The following is a 15,901-nucleotide window of genomic DNA, read 5'->3' as shown; positions in this document are numbered from 1 at the left end:
ACATATAGAATGTGTTGTTTTTACCATTTTACATGATTTTTAAACAATAATTGAGAGAAAATGGGACATTAATAACGCAATATTTGTTGAGTCCTTATAAATATATAATTTTATAAATTTTTTTTATAATTTCATCTGTATTCCCTTTACATAAATTTTCAAACTAGCAGTTTTCATATTCTATTACATCATTTGATTAACAAATGGCTCAAATAATAAGTTATGTGGACACATTTGCTGTTCCTCATTTTGCATCATAATATGTTTATGATTTGGCATTTTGCTTAAATCTCACATTGATTGAATTTTAAATACTTTGTGGCTAAACATCATGTTTGTTTTGTTTTGTTTTGTTTTGCCTTTTATTTCAAGAGTGCTTATTCAAAATGCTATTAGACTTATAAACTCAATAAAAACTTCAGCATTGCAAAAACATAATTAATTTACTTTGCCTTATAATGAAGAACCATTTTGAAATAAATTTCCCGATCTATTCATCAAAGAGAACTGACATATTTCAAAAACATAGCGAAATAATAAATAATGTAAATTAGCCTTTTAAAGAAGTTACAGTTTTTCTCCTCCAAGTTCTTCTTGCAAAGAAAGCACATGGAAGGAAGCCTTACATGCATTAATACCTTCGAGGCCCTTATAAGTTGCTCCAGTGAACTAAGTGGTGCTCCAGTTACTAAGAGAAGTACTTCTAGGTAAACCCAAGATGGTTTCTTGAGTGTTTAACAGAATACTATTTCTAAAATTTACATAGTTATGTACTTGTTATGTATTAATTTTGTGAAAATAATAAAAATTTGCCACGTGGTATAAAATCACAAGTATCTTAGCTGGTTAAATAGGAATTCTTTTGCATCTGTTTTTTTTTTTTTTTTTTAAGATGTTGCTTCTTCACATAGGTAGAGAACTTAAGCCTAAATAGAGGTGATTTTTTTGTGTATAACAGTTTATTGAGTGCCTACTATGTGCCTATACTGTACTAAGTGTTCTGACTACATTGCTTCATTTAAGATTTATATAAACCCACTGCTTCATTTAGTTTTCATAACAAATGCAACAAAGTAAGTTACTCTAAAAATGAGGTAGTTCTAGTTCAGAATTTGGGTCACATTGCTAGTACATAGTAAGACTGGAATTTCAGCCCAGAGCCTATTATCACAACTATGACTCTATACTGTCTTCCCTGAAATGTAGATATAAAATATGATTTCATCCAATATTACCAGTTAATCAAGTCTTATGGGAGAATCCTGTAGAAACACTTGTGAAATGAATGTTCAGTGTTTTTTATTCATTGTAGTCTCCCTTATATATTGTGTCATGGCTGTTCTATAGATTGAATTATATCTGAGGTTTATACTAAGGTATAGAATATATCTGTGCTTCTAATTTACTTTGGAAATTAGCAAAAGTACTACCTACTAAGGTTTCCTTGGATTTCTTCCTTAACTTGTCTGAGAACCAGCTGAAAAACTACTCATTGACTCTGATAGTCAGTTTCTATTTTATGCTACTAATATTATTACCAGATATTAACTTAAGATATTGTCACGTTAGATGAATGCTTAATATAATAATAATAAATAATAATAATAATAAATAATAAAACAAATAATTATGCATCCTAATTCTGATTTTTTTAAAAAAAATTACGGTTAGACTGGAGAAGGAAAGATAAAGAATAAGGCAGAAGATATAGAAGAGATATAGAAGAGAGGAAGATATAGGGACATGGTAGAAGAAATATGACCAGAAATGGTGTAGTCACTTCAGAAAACAGTTGGGTGGCTCCTCAAAGAGCAAACAAAGAATTATCATATGCCCCAGAAATTCCACTCTTAGGTGCGTGCCCACTGTTTCTAATAGTCAAATAGCAAAAACAACTGGAATATCCATCAACTTATGAATGAATTACCAAAATGTGGCATATTCATACAGTGGAATATTATTCAGCCATGAAAAAGAATGAAATACTATGACATGCTACAACATGAACAAACCTGAAAACATTATGCTAACAGAAGGGCCATCACAAAAGACCACATATTGTGTGATTTTGTGTATATGAAATGTCCAGAATAGGCAAATCCATGGACACAGAAAGTATATTAGTGATTGGCAGTGACAGGGAGGAGGAAAGAATGGGGAGTGTCTGCTATTGGGTATGAAGCTTCTTTTTGATGTGAAGAAAATGTTATGGAATTAGATAGTGGCAATGGTTATATGAGCTTGTGAATATAATAAAAAATCATTCAAAAGTTATTGTGTACTTTACTAGGGTGGATTTTATGATATGTGAATTATATATCAATTTTTTTTTTTTTTAATTTTTTTTTTCAACGTTTATTTATTTTTGGGACAGAGAGAGACAGAGCATGAACGGGGGAGGGGCAGAGAGAGAGGGAGACACAGAACCAGAAACAGGCTCCAGGCTCTGAGCCATCAGCCCAGAGCCTGACGCGGGGCTCGAACTCACGGACCGCGAGATCGTGACCTGGCTGAAGTCGGACGCTTAACCGACTGCGCCACCCAGGCGCCCCATATATCAATTTTTAAAATATGGCCAGGGATTCCCATATTTTTAAAGACCCCATTGAAAATCTTTACAGGAATGTATATATATCTCATTAAAATATAAATACTTTTATTTTCAAATATTAGTTAAACCTGTTGTAAAATAACCTTGTGTTATCTGTGCTCCAACTAAATCATTTGCACATTATGGGAAAATAGGCAGACAAGTGACCTACAAAAATATATTTATATTTAAAACCTTCAACTTTCTCTCTTTCTCTCACACCCTTCCCCTTTAAAAAGTAAGTTGCAGTAATCATAAATCTTCATCTGTAACTACTTTAGGGTGTGTTTCCAAAGAGCAAAGATATTCTCTAGCATAACCACAGTACAATGATCAAATTCATGAAAATTCACATTGGTATTATTATCTAAACACGCTTTTGGTTCCCAAACTGGCCCCTGTCCCTGGAGGCAAAAGTAGACAGAAGAGACCATTCCTAATTGGCAGGTGGCAGGTGGTAATAAGCAAGGGAACTTACCATATGAGGCTTGTCCTGGGCAGCTACAAGGTGAGTGGATCTCTGCACTCGCCCACCAGAATCTTAAGTTTGTATAGAGGCCTTAACTGGATTCAGTCACATATAGCATCCAGATGGTCCCAATAACACCATGCTCTCTCACGCTGCTTCCTTGGAAACGGTTCCAGCTGTGGGAATGGTAGGCAGAGCATACATTCCAAGCACGTGCGAGGGGGTGAGGAGCCTTCGATTGTCCCAGTCCAGCTCATGGTCAACTGGCAGTCGTGTCCTTCGAATGAGCCCCAACAACTTCCCATATTTAAATTTTCTATTTTTAAATTTCCAATTATCATAATGCTATCCTTTATAATAACTACTTTTTCTCAATTCATTTGCATCTAAGTTACCATGTTACTCTAGTTTCTTTTAATCTCACCTCCTCAGCTTCTCTTTGTTGTTGTTTTTTCTTTTTTATGACATTTATATGCATAGAGTGCAGAACTGTTGTTATTATTTTAAGAAAGTCCCTGGAATTAGTTTTGATTGGTAGTTTCCTGATGCTATGATTCAGGTTACCTTTTTTTTTTTTTTTTTTTTTTTTTTAGTGCAAGAATACTACCTATTTCCAAGATCTGCTGGGTAACCAAAAGCTTGGCAGTTTAAAATAACATAAATGTATTCTTTCATAGTTCTGGAGGTCAGGAATTCAAAATCAAGGTCTTGGTAGGTCTAAACCCCCTAAGCTCTAGGGTAGAACTTTTCTTGCTTCTTCCAGTTCCTGGCAGTTTCAGGCATTCCTCTGCCTGTGACAACATAACCCCAATCTCTGCCTGCGTCTTCACATGACTTTCTTCCCTGTGTTTCTCTTCTGCTTATAAGGGCAATTATTGGATTTAGGGCCCATCTGGTTAATCCAGGATAATCTCACCTGGAGATCCCTAGCGTAGTTACATCTGAGAAGACCCATTTTTTTTCCAAATAAGGTCACATTCACAGGTACCGGGGGTTTAGGACTTGGGCATATCTTCTTGGGTCTGCAGTTCAACCCACTACAGTATGTAAATGATGTTCTGTCCTTCTCAGAGGATAACATCAGGACATACCAAATATAGACAGAACAGAAAATAGATTTTTTTTAAAGCATGGATTTATATGGACACTCTAATTCAAATTAAATATTACAGTTCTTTCTTTCCTTCTCACCTTCTGCATTTATATCTTCTTTCTTCCGGAGTGAGAACCCTACCTCCTAATATTATTAAAATGTTTACTTCTTTGGTCAATCCTGCAACATGGGTAAAACAATTTCAGAATTGCTACACCTATATGATTACCAACAAGAAACTTGCCAAATAAGGTTCAAGATTTCTTTGTGGTTCTTTTGGTCTTCAACTGAAATAGTGTAGCCATGCACAAGTTTCATGGATCACTACCTCCTCCCCCTTCCGTTTGGTTGTTATTCATTTGATATACTATTTAGTTCATGTATTTGTGTTTGTACTTAATGTTAAGGTTTCTTCCTTCACCCTTATTGGTTTAATGCTATTTTTTTGAACAATGACATTTTAACATGATTCTAAAAGTAAAAATATATAGAAAGGATACTTAGGCCACTCCCTCCCCTATCCATTCTGCCTTGTTTCTCCAATCTCTAGTAGGTAACCAATTTTATTAGTTTCTGGTTTACTTTGTTTCCTTTTATGAATATAAGCAGATAAATGTATACTTTCTCATTTTGCTTTCATTTTGTATAAAGGTAGTATATTGTATATTAGTGGTTCTCAAATGGGGATGGTTCGGTGTAGGGGGTAATGTCTGGAGACTCTTTATTGGGGGAGGGACATCTAGTGGGTGGAGACCAGGTGGGCTGCTAAACATTTAGAATACATAAGATAGCCCTCAACAACAAAGAATTACTGGTTTCATTTATCCATAATGCTGCTGTTGAGAAACCCTGCTATACATCTACTTCTGCACTTTGATTTTCAACATAAAAATATTTTTTGGGGGCGCCTGGGTGGCTCAGTCGGTTAAGCGGCCGACTTCAGCTCAGGTCACGATCTCGCGGTCCTTGAGTTCGAGCCCCGCGTCGGGCTCTGGGCTGATGGCTCAGAGCCTGGAGCCTGCTTCCGATTCTGTGTCTCCCTCTCTCTCTGCCCCTCCCCCGTTCATGCTGTGTCTCTCTCTGTCTCAAAAATAAATAAACGTTAAAAAAAAAATTAAAAAAAAATATATTTTTTGGAAAATCACTCTGTAGAGATGGTCCACATCCTGTTTTACAGCTCCACAGTGTAGATGCTGTAGTTTATTCAGTCTCCTTTGTATGGGCATTTAGGTTGTTTTCAGTATTTTGCAATTATAGATAATGCTGTAATGGATAGCCTTACACACTTTTATCTTTGTAATTTTTGAAGTATATCTTTAGAATAAATTGCCAGAAGTGGTTCAAAGGCCAAAATATATGATGGTTTGCCAAATCCCCTCCAAAACGTTGTGCATTTTTTCACTGTCACCAGTGTTTGAGACGACCTGTTTCTCCATAGGTTGCTAGTTGAGTAAGTTGTCAAGTTTTTGAACTTTTACCATCTGAAAACTAAGAAGCCCAGTGTAGTTTTTTTTTTTTTTTTCAACGTTTATTTATTTTTGGGACAGAGAGAGACAGAGCATGAACGGGGGAGGGGCAGAGAGAGAGGGAGACACAGAATGGGAAACAGGCTCCAGGCTCTGAGCCATCAGCCCAGAGCCTGATGCGGGGCTCGAACTCCCGGACCGTGAGATTGTGACCTGGCTGAAGTCGGACGCTCAACCGACTGCGCCACCCAGGCGCCCCATGCCCAGTGTAGTTTTAATTTGCACTCATTTTATTATTAATGGCATTTCTCTGTCTCTGTCTCTCTCTTTTAGAGAGAGGGATAGAGGGTAAGCAGGGGAGGAACAAAGGGAGAGGGGAAGAGAGAATCTCAAGCTGGGCGTGGAGCCTAATGTGGGGCTTGATCTCACAGTCCTGAGATCACAACCTGAGCCGAAGTCAAGAGTTGGACACTTAACCAACTGAGCCACCCAGGTGCCCCTAATTAATGGTATTTTTTTTTAAGTTTTGCTTGGGCACGTCTCTGGGCCAAAACCTCAAATTTTATGATATTTAACTCAAATAATTTTAGATGGATTACAGAAGCAATGTTTATAAAACACAGTGAAACAAGATATGTGTTTCTGTGTGAAAGTATCCAACTATTCCTTGAGGAAACTTTTCTTTGTGGCTATGTCTCAGTAAATTTTTACATGAACATAACAGAGTATTATCCTGTCATGCCTGAGAGAGAAATACTCGTCACCAGGTAATAAATGTAATTCTAGAAATACAGTATTTAAAACGTGCTCTCGAGCTTTCAGACCACAAGAACGTCACACTGAGTAAACTAAAATGGCTTTGTACGAGGATTCTTATGTGGTTGGTGTTTTATAGGCCATACATGTCTCTTGGGAGTCTTCGCGATCAAGTCATCTACCCTGATTCGGTGGATGACATGCGTGACAAAGGCCACACAGACCATGACCTGGAATGTATTCTACACAATGTCCACCTCTATCACATAGTTCAAAGAGAAGGAGGTAAAGTCTACCATTTTCTAAATGCATTTAACTTTGTTTCAAAAACTAAACTTATGTAAATCATCCCTATTTTAATTTGAACGTATGCTATTATTGGAACATAAACACACACATGGACTTCATAGCATTTATTGATTTTCCATTCTTGACGTCCTGTCTTCTGCTTGGGTTGTATTTCCTACAGCACACCAGGATATTTTATTGTCTGCTGCTAGCATTTGAAAACAGTTTTTTGCGGGGGGCGCCTGGGTGACTCAGTCAGTTAAGTGCTGACTTTGGCTGAGGTCATGATCTCATGGTTGGTGAGTTTGAGCCCCGTGTTGGGCTCTGTGCTGACAGCTCAGAGCCTGGAGGCTGCTTCTGATTCTGGGTCTCCCTCTTTCTGCCCCTCCCCTGCTCTGTTCTGTCTCTGTCTCAAAAATAAACATTAAAAAAAACATTTTTTTAAATGAAAGGGTTTTTTTCTTCATATTTGAATATACAAGTGTCTCTGAGGTCATCATTAATCTAGATGCATGTAAAATCTGTGGCAGAAATATCCTCCTGTCAAGTTCTCAACTTACATTAAACTTAATAATTTGAAGAGTGGTATCGCAGAACCTCTTTTTGTTTTCAGACCCACAGTCTTACCAATACATTTTTCCCCTCTGTCAAGCAGCACATAGAGAATTAGATAAGATATAGAAACTTATTTTTTAAGTATTTTTTAATGTTTATTTATTTATTTTTTGAAAAGTGGTGGTGGGGAAAGAGGGAGACAGAATTCCAAGCAGGTTCCATGCTGTCAGTGCAGAGACTGATGTGGGGCTCGAACTCATGAACTGTGAGATCATGACCTGAGCTGAAATCAAGGGAGGGACATTTACCCGACTGTGCCACCCAGGTGCCCCAGGAACTTCTGTGCTGTGTGTTTTATGAACAAGGCATTTTTTTTTAATATATGAAATTGATTGTCAAATTGGTTTCCATACAACACCCAGTGCTCATCCCAAAAGATGCCCTCTTCAATGCCCATCATCTACCCTCCCCTCCCTCCCACCCCCCATCAACCCTCAGTTTGTTCTCAGTTTTTAACAGTCTCTTATGCTTTGGCTCTCTCCCACTCTAACCTCTTTTTTTTTTTTTCCTTCCACTCCACCATGGGTTTCTGTTAAGTTTCTCAGGATCCACATAAGAGTGAAAACATATGGTATCTGTCTTTCTCTGTTTGGCTTACTTCACTTAGCATCACACTCTCCAATTCCATCCACATTGCTACAAAGGGCCATATTTCATTCTTTCTCATTGCCACCTAGTACTCCATTGTATATATAAACCACAATTTCTTTATGAATAAGGCATTTTTGAAAGAGTAGAAATAACAGTTACACATATGAGCTTAAAAAAGAATTACTCTCTAATAGTCACACTTTCAAATAACTTGTAACACATAATTTGATAGCCTAGAAAAAGTATTGAAATAACAAGCTAGAATTCTAGGTTTAATTTTGCATAGATTTTGTCTTTTACTTCCTAGCCCATTTACCTATCAGAAATACAGTGATTAAGAATGTGAGCTTTGAAGTCAGAGTTCTGGACTCAAATCTAATTAGCACTGTTCTGTATCTTCAATTCTAAAATGGGGATAAATATCTACCTATAAGGATTCTGTGAATATTAAATAAGACTCTCTGCAGAGTCACACAACTATATGGTCAATTAATCTTCAACAAAGCAGGAAAGAATATCCAATAGAAAAAGGAATGTTTCTTCAACATATGGTGTTGGGAAAACTGGACAGCAACACGAAAAAGAATAAAACTGGACCACTTTCTTACACCATACATAAAAATAAATTGAAAATAGATTAAAGACCTAAATGTGAGACCTGAAACCATAAAAATCCTAGAAGAGAACACAGGCAGTAACCTCTTTGACATGAGCCATAGCAACTTTTACCTAGATATGTCACCTGAGGCAAGGGAAACAGAAGCAAAAATAAACTATTGGGACTTATCAAAATAAAAAGGTTCTGCACAATGAAGGAAACAATCAACAAAACTAAAAGACAACCTACCAAATGGGAGAAGATATTTGCAAATGACATATCTGAAGGAGGATTAGTATCCAAAATACAATGTTTTGGGGTACAAACAGATACCAAAAACCAAATAATCCAATTAAAAATAGGCAGAAGACATGAACAGCCATTTCTCCAAAGAAGACATCCAGACGGCCAACAGACATGAAAAGGTGCTCATCATCACTTACTATCAGGGAAATGCAAATCAAAACTACAATGAGATATCTCCTTACACCTGACAGAATGGCTAAAGTCAAAAACACAAAAAACAAGTGTTGGCAAGGATGTGGATAAAAAGCAACCAAACCTCTTGTACTGCTGTTGGGGATGAAAACTGATGCAGCCACTATGGAAACAGTATGGAGTTTCCTCAAAAAGTTAAAAATAGAACTACCCTGTGATCCAGCAATGGAACTACTGGATATTTACTCAAAGAATACAAAGACACTAATTCGAAAACATAGATGCATCCCTGTTTTTATTGCAGCATTATTTACAATAGCCAAGATATGGAAGCAGCCAGAAGTGTCCACTTATTGAGGAATGGATTAAGAAGAGGTGGTATGTATGTGTGTGTGTATCCATATATATATGGATATAACAGAGTATTACTCAGCTATAAAAAAGAATTAAGTCTTGCCATTTGCAAAGACATGGACGGAGCTAGAGAATACTATGCTGAGCTAAATAAGTCAGAGAAAGACAAATACCATGTGATTTCACTCATATGTGGAATTTAAGAAACAAAACAAATGAGCAAAGGGGAGAAAAAAAGACAGAGACAAGTCAAGAAACAGACTCAACTCTAGAGAACAAACTTATGGTTACCAGAGGGGAGTGGGTGAGGAGTTGGGTGAAAGAGGTGCTGGGGATTAAGGAGTGCACTTGTAATGAGCACTGGGTAATGTATGGAATTGTTGAATCTCTATATTGTACACCTGAAACTAATACAGCACTGTATATTAACTAACTGGAATTAAAATGAAAACTTAAAGAAATGCTCTCTGAAGAGCATTTATAACAGTGGCACATAGTGAATACACAATAATTAGTAGCTAATGGTAACATTACTACTTGTAATATTGATACTATGATATTTTGTCTTTGTGTGCCAGTACTTGGTATATTACATGGCAATTTCATATATGTTGTTTCATTTGATCCCTATAATAAGCAAATGAGGCAGACAGGAGAGGTATTATTACACTTATTTTTATGGTGTTTATAATCACAATTCATAAGTACTAAAAATATGGAAAGCAGATTATCTTTTTGTTTCATATGATCATCTCCTTCACTGTTTTAAAACACCGGGGAAGCAGAATGAATGCTACATGTTAATCTTGGGTAGGTTTGAAATCCAATAATCCAAATAGAAATTTAAAATAAACATGGGCTATTCTATTCTTTCAGAAGTCATTGAGAAGTTTAAGAACTGTTTTTAAGAATGTTCTTACCGGGGCGCCTGGGTGGTGCAGTCGGTTAAGCGTCCGACTTCAGCCAGGTCACGATCTCGCGGTCCGTGAGTTCGAGCCCCGCGTCGGGCTCTGGGCTGATGGCTCAGAGCCTGGAGCCTGTTTCCAATTCTGTGTCTCCCTCTCTCTCTGCCCCTCCCCCGTTCATGCTCTGTCTCTCTCTGTCCCAAAAATAAATAAACGTTGAAAAAAAAAAAAAAAGAATGTTCTTACCTTAATCATGTAACAGTAATTGTTATGGTTTATTGAGTGCCTACTGTGCAGAATATATTAAGCAATGTCATCTTATTTAATATTTAAAACTGTCTTATGATGGGGGTTTTACTAACCCCATTTTACAGGTGAAATTCAGAATTTTAGTAACTTCCTCAGGGGCCCACAGCAAGTGTTATGACAGGGATTCAAATAAAGATCTCACTTGAAAGTCAATGTTCTATAGTAGGCTATGCCACCGTGCTATGCAATCTACTAGCTTCTTAGACAGTAATAAGAATTGTTATATCCTTACGCATAAAACAATTCCAAGGAAACTACTCTACTTGCTTCATCCTTAAAACACAAAGCATGTTTTTAAGCCAAGCTGAAAAGCATCTAAATTTGCAAGGACGTCACTTACTTTGGAAGAAGTGTACTGAGGTTCTATTTAGACTAGCTAGTACTTTGCTTAGAGAAATGCTTTGCTCTAGTAAAAGATGGAATGAAAAATTATGTTTCATTCCATGAAAAGAGATTAGAAAATAGAAAAGAGTAAAAGTGTTACCAAATGTTACCAAAAGTGTTACCAAATGTTAACATGAACTAAATTAACAAGGAAGCAGGAAAACTGTCCTCAGCTGGCTTAGTCTCACTTACTCAGCATCAGAGATGATATTATAACTCAGAGGTTTGATTTATATGTTCTGTGATCAAGCAGTATTGCCTATTAAAACTTCTGGGTTTAGTGGAACAGAAGACATGATTTATTTAAATATGTAAAGCTAAAGTTTCCTTTGACCCAAATACTTTTCTCTTGCCCCTTCTCAGTTGGCAGGAGCAACAAATTTTTAAGCCCCAAATATTTCTCCACTATGAAGCAATCTGAGCTTATTTTTCAAATCCTTGCTTATGTTTCATAAATGCTATAAAATTCAGTTATCAAGAAAAATTATATTTCAGCAGTTTTCACTAGAAGCAAGAACTTGAAATCAGATGGCATTTAGAGATTTTTCTCTTAACATAAAATTTTAAGGCTATATTTAAAATTTTTTTTATGTTTATTCATTTTTGAAAGACAGAGAGAGACAGAGCACAAGCTGGGGTGGGGCGGACAGAGAGGGGGACACAGAATCTGAAGCAGGCGCCGGGCTCTGAGCCGTCAGCCCAGAGCCTGACGCAGGGCTCGAACTCACAAACTGCGAGATCATGACCTGAACTGAAGTCGGACGCTTAACCAACTGAGCCACCCAGGCACCCCAAGCTGTATTTTTAAATGAACAGAAAATTCCTGGAAGTTCATCCAAGAAAATGAACAGTGGTTCCCCACTGGGGAGTATCAATGGGAAATAGGGAAAATCTATTCAATCCACTGCACAGAAAACAACAACGACTCTACTTCCTATTTTCTTTCCCTTTGACCCAGTTTATTTAAAGTTTAATAAAGGTGAAAATTCAGCTGACAGAGAAAGAAGAGGCCAAAGAGCCCGAATTTTTTCCACATGGGAAAATTATGCCTTGAACACTTGGGATTTGGAACTGTTGTCCTAAGTGTATGTGGCAAGTTTTGGCAGTAATTTTGCTCTTTGAAAATCAGACTTTGCCTACTCTGCTCTATTATTTTCTGACATTTCCATGAATAAATATTTGATATGGCTCTCTCTCTCATAGGCCTCATGGTTTTGTTTTCTTTCTTTCTTTTTTTCCTTATAAATATTTATTTATTTATTTTGAGCAAGAAAGAGAGAGAGCATGCAAGTGAGGGAGGAACAGAGAGAGAGAGAGGGAGACACATCTGAAGAGGCTCCAGGCTCTGAGCTGTCAGCACAGAGCCTGATGTGGGGCTCACACCCATGAACCATGAGATCATGACTTGAGCTTAAGTTGGATGTTTAACCAACTGAGCTACCTAGGAGCCCCTAGTTTTATTTTGGAGTACACTTCTTTTGTTACAAAATAAAGATAAGCCATAAAAATAATAAAAATCATTATATTTCCCAATATTATAAAAATGTGTAAGTTAGAAAGTAAAAGTCTCATAATTCCATTCCTGTGGGGTGTGAGCTATGTGTGTGTTTATAGAAATGCAGTCATAGTTTATATAAATGTGTATGTGTGTGTCTATATCTATACATACACACAATTCTGCAACTTGATTTTTCATACAAAGATGTTCCAAGTACATTTCTACATCAGTATGTATAGATGTAACCAATATTTTAATATATAGAAGCATTGCTTTTTGTATAAATATCCAACAGAAAGTCAGTAGTGAAGATGTAAGAGAGCGGATCCTGGATGGCTCAGTAAAGCGTACAACTTTCAATTTCAGCTCAGGTCATGGTCTCATGGCTCATGGGATCCAGCCCTGTGTCAGCTCTGCGCTGACAGCACAGAGCCTGTTTGGAATTCTCTCTCTCCCTCCCTCTCTGCACCTCCCCTGCTCTCTCTCCCAAAATAAATAAATAAACTTAAAAAAAAAGAAACAACTTAAAACTAATTTTCAAATAAAACCCAGATGTTGTAAGAGATAGTGTGAATATAGACCTACATATGAATCCTAGCTCTGATCTCTAGCTGTGTAAACTTAGACATGTCAACTCCTCTATGGATTTCAGCTCACCCACTTATAAAATGCAACAATAAGATCTAACTCATAAGGTTATGGATATATAATGAGAATTGTATATGAATATATAATGAGAAAACTCAGATAAAGTACCAGGCACATGGAAGCCATTTAAGTTAGTTTCTGTTTTACTCTTTGTAGATTGGGCAATAGGCCTATGCAAATTGTTGGTCTTTTCTCCTACCACCGTCCCAAATAAGTATAAGTGTACCAACTTTTTGGAGATATTCAGAAGCAAACAAATTTTTTAAGTGCCAGTATTTAGAATCTTAGAAGATGTTTTGTCAGCATAAGGAATTATTACTATTAAAAAAAAAACATGAAATCTAAAACAAAATGTTTATACATGAGGCTCTCTAGTTTATCCAAGCATATGTTCTGTAAAATATCAGGTACTTTGGGATGCCAAGGTGGTTCAGTCAGTTAAGCATCCGACTTCAGCTCAGGTCACGATCTCATGGTTTGTGACTTCGAGCCCCGCATTGGTCTCTGTGATGACAGCTCAGAATCTGGAGCTGCTTCGGATTCTGTGTCTCCCTCTCTGCTCCTACCCTTGCTTGTGCTCTGTCTCTTTCTCTGTGTCTCAAAAATAAAAATTAAAAAAAAAATTTTTTTAAATACCAGGTACTTTGTGTTAATAACTTAAATTTGCCAGGAATCACTTGTCCGGGGTAAAATGGTAACAAACAAATGCCTTATAAAAATATATGTTTTTATATATTTTTAAGGATGGGATGCTGTTATGGACTGGAAAGATGTTCTGTCAGGAGGAGAAAAGCAAAGAATGGGCATGGCTCGCATGTTTTATCATAGGTAAGTAGGCTATACTCAGGAAACTAGTTCATTATTGTAACTAAAAAAAAAAAATCTTTGAACATGATTCGATGCCCTCATCTTTAAAAATATCTTACTCCTTGGAGCTCCTGGGTGGCTCATTCAGTTAAGTGTCTGACTCTTGATTTTGGCTCAGGTCATGATTTTGCAGTTTGTGGAATCAAGCCCAACAATGGGCTTGGTGCTGACAGTGCAGACCCTGCTTGGGATTCTGTCTTTCCCTCTCTCTCTGCCCCTCACCCACTCATGCTCACTCTCTCTCTCTCTCTTTCTCTCTCTCAAAATAAATAAATAAACATTTGAAACATGGAAATATCTTCCTGGGGAATAGAGGGATGGGCAAAATGGGTGAAGGAGATTGGGAGATACAAGCTTCTAGTTAGGGAATGAATAACTCATAGAAATAAAAAGGCACAGTATAAGGAATACAGTCAATGATATTGTAGTAGCACTGTATAGTGATAGATGTTAGCTACACTTGTGGTTAACATAGCATAATATGTAAACTTGTCTAATCACTATGTTGTACACCTGAAACTAGTGTCAACATGTGTGTCAACTAAAATAAAAAAGAAAGAAAAGAAAAAGAAAGAAAAGCTAATCCTTAGAATATATAGGTTTTACGCTTCTTAAGTAATTTTTTTCAGGTGTCAGAAGTCTGTCAGTACTTTTTTTGTATTTCTTATGTTGAGTAATGCTAGATGACAAAATTAAATTTTCATATATAGAGATAGACAGAATATGAGCAGGGGAGGGGCAGAAAGAGAGGGAGACACAGAATCTGAAGCAGGCTCCAGGCTCTGAGCTGTCAGCAAGAGCCCGATGTGGGGCTCCAACCCACAAACCGTGAGATCATGACCTGAGCCAAAGTCGGATGCTTAACCGACTGAGCCGCCCAGGTTCCCCAATAACATGGTATTGTAATAATGTACATGGTTAGTTCAAGAATATGACAAGCTAATTTGCAACAACATGGATGGAGCTAGAGAGGATTATGCTAAGCAAAATTAAGTCAGTCAGAGATAGACAAATACCATATGATTTCACTCATATGTGGAATTTAAGAAACAAAATAAATAAGCAAAGGGAAAAAAAAGAGAGAAAGAGAGAGAGGCAAACCAAGAAACAAACTCTTAACTATAGAGAACAAACTGATGGTTACCAGAAGGGAGGTGGGTTGGGGGTATGGGTTAAATAGGTGATGTATACAGATCAAGGACTGCACTTGTGATGAGCACCTGGTGATGTATAGAGGTGTTGAATCACTAATTGTACACCTGAAACAAATATTACACTGTGTGTTAACTAACAGGAATTTAAATAAAAACTTAAAAAAAAAAGAATATGGTGAACTAAAAAAAATACAAACCAAAATTTGCTAACTCAGAACTTTTAGTTCAGTGTATTTTAAAATGTCCCTTTCTCAGATGATGTGGTGAGATTCAAGGGTAAAGTTTTCTGTTTGACATTTATGACCAGCTGTTAGCCACTATCACCCTGAATCTGTTTGAGCCTTGTCCATAAATATTCAGTAACATGATCACCAGCATAGCTGGTGAAATATAATATGGTGTAATGTAAAATGTGACCATAAATTTCTCACTGTGTCAGTGTGTTAATAAAATAAACCCTGTAACAAAGAGCAAGAGGCATTAATCTCAACCCAAAGAGATATGTAAGCACTTGTAACTTGAAATCAATAGTTGATACTTGGTATCTAAAATATTTTGGATATAATGTGAGACTAAATAAGCTCAGGTTACAAACATCACTAGAAGGAAAATTTAGTGATCTGTATAGAAAGATCAGTGAAGATGAGCAAGTTGTTGGAAAGCAGAATCTGTTGAGAAAAAACAAAATTAAATAGAAATTTCAAATCCAGTGAAGGAAAAGAATAATTATGAGAAACTGCCTTCCCTTGTTCCCAAAGGATTAATATCAATATTTGAATGCAGTATGAAAGACCTGAACTAACTAAAATGGAGAACATTGGCAGGGAGTACTAAGTATCACAGTAGTATACTCTTTTGGAGAGGATTTTAATTTTAAT

The 15,901-nt window shown here is 36.7% G+C and overlaps 1 protein-coding gene across 2 annotated transcripts in view; it reads left to right on the top strand.

Moving 5' to 3' along the window:
- Positions 1 to 15,901, top strand: part of ABCD2 (ATP binding cassette subfamily D member 2) — a 65,600-nt gene that overhangs the window by 41,721 nt on the left and 7,978 nt on the right. For both annotated transcript variants that reach the window (XM_047064832.1, XM_047064831.1), the window contains exons 7-8: positions 6,514 to 6,659; positions 13,746 to 13,830. In XM_047064832.1, coding sequence (XP_046920788.1) covers positions 6,514 to 6,659; positions 13,746 to 13,830 — 231 coding nt within the window. The remainder of the gene's footprint in view (positions 1 to 6,513; positions 6,660 to 13,745; positions 13,831 to 15,901) is intronic.

The sequence above is a fragment of the Lynx rufus genome, unplaced genomic scaffold (assembly GCF_022079265.1).
Source record: "Lynx rufus isolate CCGP_SWC_20201006 ecotype Redwood Valley unplaced genomic scaffold, mLynRuf1.p SCAF_7, whole genome shotgun sequence".
In the NCBI taxonomy this organism is placed as follows: domain Eukaryota; kingdom Metazoa; phylum Chordata; class Mammalia; order Carnivora; family Felidae; genus Lynx; species Lynx rufus.
The sequence above is the reverse complement of the archived record's forward strand: the minus strand, read 5'-3'. Positions and strand labels throughout refer to the sequence as shown.